This window comes from Polistes dominula, unplaced genomic scaffold, assembly GCF_049000335.1.
Source record: "Polistes dominula isolate Pdom_NZ unplaced genomic scaffold, Pdom_raw_medaka contig_49, whole genome shotgun sequence".
NCBI lineage: Eukaryota > Metazoa > Arthropoda > Insecta > Hymenoptera > Vespidae > Polistes > Polistes dominula.
Window position 1 is genome coordinate 6,368,021 of NW_028300914.1, and position 12,283 is coordinate 6,380,303.

Genomic DNA, 12,283 nt, shown 5'->3' on the forward strand with positions numbered 1-12,283 from the left:
CTAAAGCATGACATGACACGACACATTAGAAAAATACATGAACAAATAATGAAGATAGGGATCATCATCATCATCATCCTTAAAATGCAATAAAGAAAGCAAAAGACGAATTCTGAGGTTACTAATAATCCCAAATGCATAAACCACTGGCAACAAAACACTCAGAGAATATGAAAACAGTTAAGCAAGGGTAATAACAAATTAAATTGATTTTTGTTTTTTTGTTTTTACCTTACTTTTAGTTTTTGTAATTACAAAAACAAAAAGATTCTAATAATAAAATAATGTATATGTGATTTAAATAAGAAGTAAAAGATAAGAAGGCTGTAGAGTGCAGAAATGAAGAAGATAGAGTGTGTGAAGTTACTAGAAAAAAATGAATTCAAGGATAAAATAAACTTAAATATACTATATCAAATGTTGATAAGTCGAAATAATATTTAAAGATGCCAATCGATATCTTAACATCAACTACATCGGCATAATTGAAAATGACTAATAATAAATATATATATATATATATATATATATATATATATATATATATATATATATATATATGTACATATATATGTATATTATATAGTGTGTAATCACCTGGTAATGACTTCTTCTTCCGCTGCTTTTTAGCCTCTAGATAAAAAATACATGCAAAACAAAATTGATTAGCACTCTATCTAAAAGTATCGTATATGCCAATGACAATTTGTGCCACATTTTATATTGCATTGTCGCTTTTTGTTTCTTTTATTTTCTTTGTCTAAAAAATGCTTTCAAAATTTCTAAAATCAATACAACAACAACATAGAAGATATATTCGTACATCTTCTAAGTTGCATCAGGGTTGCGTCAAAGTATCGATCATATAATAAAATATTACCGTATAAAAAATTATCAATTTTTGTTTGTTTCTTTGTCTTTTTTTTGTTAATTTCTTGTATATTGAAAAAATTGGATAAGATAAAATAATATAGCATATTATATAATAATATACATTAAAAATAATTCGACAGGACAAGAGAATAAGATACAAATATAAGAACATTATATATGATCTAGAATTATGCTAACATAAATCGAAATAACATATGATCACACAAGATATGCGATACATTAATGGAAAATATAATAGTTCTTGCGCATACAGACAGACATTTATTTATGTAACCATGTAAAAAAGGTCAAAGTTACATATAGGAACGAGATAAGAGTATATTATTTAATCGAATACTCTAATCGAATAAAAAAAAAAACAATATTTCCTTATTGAATTTTGCATGTACGTATACGTAAATTTATTGTAGGATTTATCGTAATATTATTTCAATTTAATATTATATTGAAATAAAAAAATATTTACATTTGACTATTTAATAAGTATATCAATGCTATATTTAATAAGATGGAACTTGGATTGTATGAAAATATTTATCAGTGCCCTATAAAAATTCTCAAACGAATATTTATCTGTGTGTAATTGAATGTATTATTTAGTACTTTAACTAATTGTTAATTAATAAATTAATCAAAACTAGTATGTAGATTTAATTTGGTCCTTTAACACATTGCGGATCAGATATTTTATTACTAATTTTAACCAGTAGCTAGATATTTTTTTGCATCAAATATTTTTAAATTAGTTAATATTTGTTAATAGTTAAAAATTATTGTCACGTAAAATATTTATTTACAGTAAAAATTTTAAAAATGACTGATTTTTCAATATATATATACTATCTTACTTTGGTGGCGCAACTGTAACGCCCTAATTACCTTCAAAATTTTCTAAGTTCGATTGAAAATCTTTTGTTGATCAATTACAACTATCAAAATTTATCACTACTCTATCAAAAGAAACTATTTATTAAATGATCACTTATCTCTGACTTAGAGTCACTGAAAATTAATATTTTCTTTTTTTGGCTCATATAATAATCTCACTGTCTCCACTTTAATCGCTATCAGAACGGAAATCGTTATTACGATCATTTGAAAAATCATTCATTTTCTTTAAAACTCTCTATTATCAATTAGCATTTGCGTGATATCATTACAACGGCCGCAAATAATAACATATGAAAAAGGAGATATCTCGTCTTTAGTCCGCATTGTGTTAAGTGGCAAAAGTAATCATATATCTATTAATCGCGTAACATTTTTCAAATTTTTATACATTAACTTTAATAAAAAAAAAAAAAAAACGAATAAAGAGAAAGCGCATAGATAAGTTAAACATGCTAGAAAATATCTTATCTAGATCAAATCTGATTTGTATTTAGTATTTATGTTTCTCTTGTTAAAGGAATACCTTGTACTTGCTACTTAAGGAGTTAAAGGTATTGCAAGTACATGCTAAAGAAAAAACACGGGGTACAAATTGATAGTCGTGTAATTCATAATAAAAAAAAATTGTCACACCAATTCAACTGAAAACCATGCCTACACTGTACTTTCTCTACACTTATTTTGTGTATTTGGAAATATCATGCCTTGAAATAATAATCCCACTACTTCTTCCCGATAAATTAAAAATCTTTTGTATGCTTTTTTTATTTTTTTCTTTCTTTTTTTTCCAAATGCATTTTTCATCTTCAGACAAAACATATTGAAATGATTTATGTATCATCTTTGATATAAGAAGTAGCGAGTTACAAATTCACTGAATTATCCGACCAGTACAACCTCGTAAAAATATATTACTACATATAATAAAAATATACAGCATATAACTATAAATTTATTAAATAATTTTTTAGGAGGTCACACTATTCTGATAACGAAGTGACTCTGAATAATGAAGTGGCACAATTTGAAGTTGTAAGTAATTAAATATATATGTATCAATGTCATACCTTTTTTCATCTTCTTTATCTCTTGCTCTTGCTGGTCAACAGCAGCACCTAACAAGGTGAAGATTATACCAGCCTGAGAGTTAACACCTACCGCCGTCACTAACATTTTTCCGGATCCCTCCATCACGTGAGTGCCTTTTTCAAATGAAAACAAAGTAATGGCATGATTCTTGTTACGTAAACTATATAGGATAATAAAAAAAATAGGTTAGACATTTGGAAGGAAGAGATGAGTAAAAAAAATGTCTAATTTAACATGGGTCTTAAATTCAAGTTTTTTACTGTAAATTAACTTTCATTATTTATGAACGTTCGATATCATAAGCAAATATTTTGATAAAATATTGAATATGCAGACAGAAATTCACTTAGAAATATATTAGTTCAAGGTTGTCAAGATAATTTCATTATAAAAATGATTATTAATATTAACAAAGATTAAATCATAGACGCAAACGTAATATATACAAATTACAGATATTTGATATGTTTTCCTTCCATTCAAATGTAATTCTGATATTCATGAATCATTTTGATCATATTGATGCATACTTTTAAATATTCCTTAGTGTATTTTTAACTCCTTTGTATAAATTCAATATGTTACAAAAAAAGACTTGCAAACGATATCAAATGCTTATCAATAATAAAAGTTAATATACAGCGAAATTGTTGATTTTAGGATTTATAATAATTAGACATTTTGTATTCATCTCGGTGAGTACTATAATCCTTCAAATATTGAACCTTTTTTTATATCATCCTATATATTTATTTGCGTATTTTTAAAAATAAATTACCTGAAAGAACCATAGGATCGAACGCTTCTCCTTTCTTTACATGATCCGATTCTCCAGTTAAACTGGATTCATCCACTTTAAGATCGTTACTTTGTATAAGGATACCATCTGCAGGTAGCAGGTCTCCATATTTTATCTACATTGTTAATTGTACAAATTTATTTCATTTATATTTATTGGAATGGGAAGTAGAGAACATTGGTAAAAAATATTATACGATACACACCTGACATATGTCACCTACAACGATATCGGATACAGAAATCTGTTTGACTTCTCCTTGTCGAATAACAGAGAATTTATGTTCTCCTTCAATTCGATTTTGTAAACCCCTAAACTGTCTTTCTTTGGAATAGTCATTGAATGCCGTCACTATCACCACCACAATAACAGAAATCAATATAGCGAGTCCTTCAATCCAACCATATTTTCCTTCATCTTCTTCAAATGAAGATCCCGCTGAAATAATAATTAAAAAATAAATAAAGTACTTGAATAATAAAGTCCATACTTTCCAATAGTATTTCATCTGAAGAGATTCAAATAAAATATATTTGCTTTATACTTACTGTTTTCTTCATCCACCGGTTGGTAAAAACTAAGACCTAACGAAACCAAAGCTGCTATTTCCAAGATGATTAATGTAACATCTTGTAAAGCTTCCCATACTAATGTTAAAAACGTCTTAGGTGGCTTTGGAGGAATCATGTTGGAGCCAAATGTATCTCTCCTATGTTGAATGTCCGCTGTCGACCCACTGAGACCTGTAACGATAAGGAAACAATTTATTTAGATAGAATATAAGAAGCATCAAGAAATTCATCTAAGGTGTAGCGTTAAGAAAAGAAAACCTACCTTCGCTGGGTGAAGTATATAGCTTTTTACATATGTCTTGTACACCACCATAACTATTGACCTTATTGATACCTTCACGACCTCTGTGCTCCATGAGCTCCCGTAGTTGCTTAAGAGTAATTCCATATTGGGCTGGTCGGCCATCTATTGTCGCCATTTTGCCTTAGTTACCGTAGTTGGCCTAAGCCAACTCTAATATTGTTCTCTTAAGCTACCAGCTCTTATTGATCCCTAACGTCTCTGCTCCACTGTCCTCCAAGTAATCGGAGGACAAACAGCTGAAACAGAATGATACACAAATTATTAATTACAATTCATAGCGTAAAACCTAAGGATAGGAAAGTAAGAATATCTACTAAATAATAAGAATGTGAATAAATACTATTTTGTTTCATCAATCCACAAAAATTCTTAGAGCCTACAATACATTGAATATATAGTGAAAGAAATATAACATATTTAACAACATATAGATACATAATCTAAAACGAGGAGGAATAAACCCAAAGAAATTGAAAATAAGTCTTGGGGAAGATGATTATTACTGAGCTAAGTTATCAAACTATTCTGGAAGTTTGATAATGTCTAAAAACACTTTGTCTAAGCTTTGACATATTCCTCGCTCGATGCTCATCTGTCATCAGTAAAGCCGACAGCACGTAGAGGTTATGTATTCCATCACCAAACGTTTCAATTTAACATTTCCATAACAATAGAATGTCGCAGGATACTCCAATATAACGAAATTATTCAGTACACGGTAGAATATGTTTCTCAAAGACTAAATATAAAAATGTTAATACAAACGATAGAAAGAAAAAAAGAAGAAAGGAAGAAAGAGAGAGAGAAAGAGTGAAAGAGAGAAATTTACCGAGCGACGATACTTTCCAATTGGATGCCGAAGCAAAGCCACGAATGCCGCATACGAGGTTTTAACGTTTATCAATTTCTCGTGTTTCGAAACCTCATCTTTTTCCTGTCAATAACGCAAAAACTCATCGATAAGCAACGTTCCCGGTCCGGTCACCGAAGAAAGGTGTGTTAAGTAGAGTAAGCCATTAACAAAGTGGCCATCGATTCGTATTGCCCTCTGCCGGAGCGCGCGGATACTTTATGCGGTTGTAACTCCCAGCAAATTATCTTTCGTCCTCGTCAATTAAATAGGACACTATTTATTTATCGTTATCATGAAATAACACATTTTTTAAACAAATAAATCAATGAAGTATTAACAGTCTGCGTAAATCGACAATTATCGTTTAAGAATAATTGTATATTGAAACTTTTAAATGATTAAAAAACGAGCACTCGTCCTTTAGCACAATAATCAAATTCGATTAATTGAAATTATTCGAATAATTTGAGGTTAAACAATCGATTGTTCGAGATGAAAAATGCTTAAAAAACGACGCCATGACTATTTTCACTTCCGTCGGAGGTTCAATTTTCCACGAAGATAATATCATTGTTCCTCGATATTCGAATTGTTCAACCGTGGTAAAATGTTTCTTTTTATCTTTTTTGTTTTTTGTCGACATAGAAGATTGCTTTCATCCGCGAGAGACGACCTACTTCGTCGTATACGCACGACTCATAACAAAAAGGGAAAAAAGTATACAACTTTTGTCAAGAAAATTACCAATTACTGCATCCGACTCAAAGGTAAATGTAAAAGAAGGAAGAAAAAATTCGTAAAAAAGGAAGTAACGATTAATAAATAGCTTATTTCCTTCCTCTCTCCCGAACGTGATATATCGTTCGAATGAATAATATCGCGGTTTGAAGTTGCGGAACGACGTATATCGTATTATAATAGATAATGATCACAATCTTGCGCCATTAGAGTTGAGATCGAAAAAATCTTGATTTCTAAGTAAATATTGCTATGAATTAATACTATTGAAGACAATTAGAAACGTGTTGCTTGTTATTATAACAAATTCATTTTCTTCATTACAAATAATTTAATTGTTTAAATATTGATAAAAGGAAAATTTCTTCTTTTTGTATGATTATTTTTTTGAAAGGCAATATATGACGATACTAACAATAAACATTGGAAGAAACATATGTATAGTATCTAAAAGAATATCTAAGTTTCCGTTTTTCTCGTTCAACTCTCTCTCTCTCTCTCTCTCTCTCTCTCTCTCTCTGTTAGTCAGTCAGTCAGTTAGTTAGTTCTATTTTCGATATATCGGATGGGATTGGTAGTGCAAAATCCTCCCACGAAGGCAGAGGAATATAATGGGGCGAGGTAGAAACGAATCAATGACTCATTTAACGTGAAGGAGACAGAGAGAACACATATATCTCATAGAGGAGCGTTGATTCACACTACAAATAAAATTTTCAAGGTGCTGGGAGAATGATCAAACGAAACCTGCGCAGGACAAACATATACACATGAATATATATATATATATATATATATATATATATAAGGACATACATTTCGTTTCGTATGCCATCTCTCTATTGAAACATTCATGCATATACGTATATATACATATATATCTACGTGAACACACGTTTCGTTTGAACTGTATAAAATGTTTTACCTCTTTTTCTCTATTGAAATGTTTACGTATGATATATATGGTTCCTACCGTATAAAATCTTCAATCTCTCTCTCTTTTTTTCTCTTTCTCTTTCTATCTTTTTCTCTCTCCCTCCTCCTATCTTAAGCTTAGCCCAATCCAGTATGGGTGGTGTACTAAAGTCTAACTTTCGTATGAGATCGCTAAAAGCTCCCAATATTGGTCAGGTTGCGCACGCATCCTAAAGCTTTAGCAAAAGCATCATCAGCAGAAGCGGAAGCAAGAGAGTTACTTTGTGTGTCCGTTGAAGTTAAACCACGAGCACTACCACCGTTGTTTTATTAATACCTTCTACCAAGCAACTACCCTACAGTTTATATGTGTTTTTCAGCTACCTTCTATACCGCTTAACTGTCTCTCTCTCTCTCTCTCTCTCTCGTCTCTCTCTCTCTCTCTCTCTCTCTCTCTCTCTCTCTCTCTCTCTCTCTCTCTCTCACGTCAATCATCATTGCAATTAAGTCGGCCACGAGCGTTATAGGCCGACGTTGTACAAATAATTTCGTGGTTCCTAAATAAAATAAGCGCGCGCGGTAGTATAATACCAGTGTTAAATGATACGTTTACGTAGTATAGAGTCTGTTGCGTTATTATTATTATTATATTTATTCCATTTTGCGAACGTCAGAAATATTTTATAACGTCATCATTGGTAGACAACGATAATAAGGAAGCGAGTACACGGTTAAGAGCAAAACTAAATTAGAAATAAAACGGTAACACATATATGAAATGGAGAAATAAATATATAGATGAAAATAATGAAAATTATTGAAAGAAAGATAGAGATACGGAGAGGGTTCTTTTCCGAGAAATAGATCGATAGGAAATAAGTACGTTTTCAATTAGAATGGAAACCTTTCATTCGCGATATTACGATTCCGAAGATAAATGTTTCTATCCCTTTCTATCGATTAAATCAATTTTTTATTTAAAGATTTTCATAATAATTCTTTGAATCAATCTATTCAAAAATAATCTAATTGTAAATACTTTTTTTTGTTCTTCTTCTCAAAAGAAACATCATTCTAGAAGAATATCGAGATATATCACTTCCGCGCGAATCTATTTATACGGGCTTAATTTATTTATGAAAAACCATACCACGTCAAAGGGTAAAAGTGCTTTCCCTTTCCTTCGTGTTCTCATTCTCGGTTATCAAATTCCAACTAGAACCTTTATTTGCACCACATTCCATGTACTTCAACAGTGACGGATTAAGCGGTCGCGTATAGCACCCTGTAGGAAACTTTAGATCTTAATATTTTTTTTAAATTAGGGTTCGAGGAAAATTACGTTTTTTTTTTTTAATCAATTTAGTTAATATGCTATGGCATGAAATTTTCCATCACTTTTCTTTTTTGTTAATAACTTAATGGGATTTTTCTTGAAACTTTTTTTTTTCTAACTAGAGTTTGAAGGCTTCGAAATTTATATCGCTCGGGGGCCCCCACTTGACTTCATTCGCCGCTGTACTTCAATAGCATTTTTTCTCTCCCAAGCTCATCAAATACGAAACTATTTCTTATTTTCTATCGTGTACCAAAGTTCTTCTTGAAACGTGACTTTTATTCTCTAATAAATCTAGGAAAAATAGAAAAATGAAAAGAATGAAGTGGTGGGGTGGAGGAAAGAGAGGAAGTGCTTCGTTTATCCTTTGTCCGCCACTTTCTACCATTTCTTTTTCTGTCCGTCATATACTCAAAAGAGAAAGAAAATAGAAAATAGAATGTAAAAAGCGAAAAAAAGAGAAGAAAGAAAAGTGAAACAAAAATAAACGAAAAGAATTAAGTTCATTCGATTCAAAAGGTTTGTTAGAAATTGCAAAAGGAGATTCTTTGTTTCTTTATGGCAAGAAAGCGTGAAAGTGAAGCGAATTGCAATCATTTTAAACGTTTTTTCGTAACTTGCGCAGTCGAGATGGAAGTAAAAATCTTTATTTTTTTTAAATGAATTAATACGAATAAATGAGCGATAAAAGTAAATGTAATTTTTTTTCAAATGAATCAAACGATTCTTGAGAAAAATTTACATTTTTTTGCGTTCAATTAATGCGTTGACTACCGTGTAGGTCACCGATGACTTCAACACGACCATTAGTAAAAATATATAATTAGAGAAAATATCGATACTGATAAATTTTTGATAATACCATTGTTTTATAAAGTTTTGAAGAAAATAATGAAATATAGAACATGCAAAAATAATTTTATAATTACAAGAAAAATATGCGTGTCATAAAAAAGTTTTTTTTTTGACATAATTGCTTGATAAAATGCAATCTTCATCATTAGAACATTTTACTAAATATATCGCTAACTTCATCCTAAAATCGGGAATTAAAGTATTTTTCAAGTTACTTATTTGTGTAACACCATTTAATTTACAACACAAATAATCAATAGAAGCTCTATTGCCAATTTTCTGTAATATTTTATAGTTTTTTTTACAGTAGTGAACTATAAGCAGTTATTTCATAAGACAAATCATATAAATTATAATCTACTATGATTTTTGAACAGTTTGAAATAACTGATAAGCACGAAAATGATCTACAGCGCCACATGGGTCACCGGTGACCTCATCATAAATACTGCATTAAACGCAATTATACAACTCCCTTTATCAGCTATAAAAAAATTTCAACAAAATATGTATCTTATAATAAAAAATTCATATAGAGGTGTAGCAGGCAAATCATGTGAAAAAAGCGCGGCAGTCAACGTGTTAACATAATCGGTCTTATGTTAAAAAAGTAATCATTTCGAACATAATTTTGATAATGGCGACAACGATTTGACCCTTTATTAGTATTTTCACGTGTATATAGCTCATATTAAATAACATGTATGCGCATGCGTATACGATGTCTTTTGCAAAAATTCCTAGAATTATCGAAGCTATATATATATATATATATATATATATATATATATATATACAGCTACAATATTATATTATATATATACATAAATAGCTAGCTAGTAAGTAAGCTTCCAATATGTCGGCTAAACGCGCGTAATTCAAGCGATCTTCCTTGCAAAAATAAGCTTACATCAGTTCTCTCTCTCTCTCTCTCTCTCTTTATTTCTTTCGGAGGTTAATATCGGAACGATAATAATCTTACGGTATCGAACCGGACGAGCATGCGCCTAGGATATACTTCAGGAAAAGAAAAATGTCGAGAGAGAAAGAGAGACTCGTCTGGATTTTTCGATTGGCCGACTGCCACCAAATATTCTTTTTCTCTCTCTCTTTTTCTCTTTTCTCTCTCTCTCTTTCTTTCTTTTCCTCCCGAAACAACGAGGGCAGATACGAGTCCGTCGTAAAGAGAAACGGAAGACCGCTTGCGAGTAGAAAATTCCAATGAAATGAGAAAACGAGACATCGTCTGGCCTTCTCTTTTTTCTCTTATGATTGAGCTTTCAGAGAATGGAAGTACAATTTGTCTAGTTAAATCTTTGGGGTGCTACACTTAATCCACGCTAGACCATAAATTTCTACTTTAATTGAGATACTTGTCCTGATATTATTTTTTTTCTACTTCTTATTAATTTTTATTATATTCCTAGCCAATAAATTTCCATTTTTTGTTTGTATTTGGTTTGAAATATAATTATTCTCCCTAATATTTGAATTCTGAATTCGGTGGAATAAAACGCTTTTCTTTATCACATCATATTTCCGAAATATTAAGACATAAATGTGAAACGCCCGATTATATCTATTACTTTTAGTTCGAAATCAAATATTTTTAACAAAATGTGAGGAAATACACGTTAAGGATTTTAAATGCATCAAAACAATTATATTTAAAAATAATAAATATGTAGATTTATCTAATTTTAAGTTGTAAAATTCAATGGAATAATCAGTTTTTCCTTATGAGGTTACAGTATTTAGATACACAGCGTAATTATATAAACTACTATTAGCAAACATTGACATGATTGAATACAAACGAGAAATGCAGACATTTTATGACACATCACTAACCTGACGTGCTAGCACATTTTAAAAAGAAAGATTTAAATTGTATATATTTAATTAAGAATACATATAGAAAGATAAAATATCAGATAAGGATGGTAAAAGAAGAAAATATTTATCCGTTTGAATATCCCATCTCGTTTCCGATTGCTAATCGTATTTGGCGCGCGCGTGCGTCATACTCTTGGACTGTTCTATTCGCACGTGAATCTAATGTAGCGAAGGTATCAAACTCTCCTGCGCACGCACACGCGCACACACACACCAATCTGTTTTTCCGTTAACTTTACTACTTTGCTACTTTTATAGCGTTGCTCGGTTCTACGGCGATTAGTGTGCACATAGCAATTGCCAGTAATGTGTCTATCCTTTTCGCGTTCGTGTTCGTTCCCTCCTCTCTTTTTCTTTTTCTCATACAACTTTAATCGATACAAGTTACTGACGTAATCGAAGCATGCATGTATATGAGCTTTGACCGTGAGAGAAAGAAAGAGACAAATAGATAGATAGATGGGTAGATGGATAGATAGATAGATAGATAGATAGATAGATAGATAGATAGATAGAGATACACGTCACAAACATGCATGTTTCGCGGACACTATTTCATTGACCCTACTAGCAATTGGATACGTTTTAATCATTCTCTTGGACACTTTTTAACAACACTGACAAAGTTAGAGATATTACTCTCCCTTTCCTCTCTCTTCTTTCAAAAGAATTGACCAAAAAAATGTTAATCACCTCGATATCATATCATACCTGACTTTTGAAGCCTAAACAGAGTACAAGAGGAAGATAAAAAAGCAGCAAGGAACCTATGTGGTTTAGTCCAACAACCGTTTGCCTACTATTATATCTTTTTACGGACGCTCACGCAAACACGTCATAGGGCACGTCGAATCTCATATATACTTTTTTCTTGATATTTCTCTCTTTCCCTCTTATATCTGGACAAACCGAATATGCGTCAAACTTTAATGAACGCATTAAAATAATACTCTTTATCTCGTTAACCAATGAAGCGACTGTTGTCAGACGCTTTTCCCCCATTCTTTCCCTCTCTTTTTTTTTCCAAATAAAATTTAATATAAATGAGAGCGAGAAAGAGAGAGAGAGAAAAAGATTACTATTTCCTTATCGTCATTTTTCTTAATCACATTATATTCCAGTCAAAAGTCGAAAGTAATAA

At 30.9% G+C, this 12,283-nt stretch overlaps 1 protein-coding gene across 17 annotated transcripts in view; it reads right to left on the minus strand.

Moving 5' to 3' along the window:
* The window catches only part of PMCA (plasma membrane calcium-transporting ATPase 3), a 100,008-nt gene that overhangs the window by 62,439 nt on the left and 25,286 nt on the right, over positions 1-12,283 (minus strand). For 14 of the 17 annotated variants that reach the window (XR_016175779.1, XR_016175777.1, XR_001475546.2 and 11 more), the window contains exons 2-7: positions 4,508-4,785; positions 4,222-4,416; positions 3,879-4,111; positions 3,653-3,788; positions 2,853-2,987; positions 598-633 (exon numbers count right to left, since the gene is read on the minus strand). Coding sequence is in view for 11 of the 17 variants with exons in the window: in XM_015318163.2 (XP_015173649.1) it covers positions 598-633; positions 2,853-2,987; positions 3,653-3,788; positions 3,879-4,111; positions 4,222-4,416; positions 4,508-4,664 (892 nt within the window). In the remaining 6 variants the exon portion in view is untranslated. Of the gene's footprint in view, positions 1-597; positions 634-2,852; positions 2,988-3,652; positions 3,789-3,878; positions 4,112-4,221; positions 4,417-4,507; positions 4,786-5,378; positions 5,539-7,113; positions 7,134-12,283 lie in introns of those variants that run through there. The other 3 variants (XM_089169915.1, XM_015318158.2, XM_015318159.2) reach the window with 3 other exon arrangements.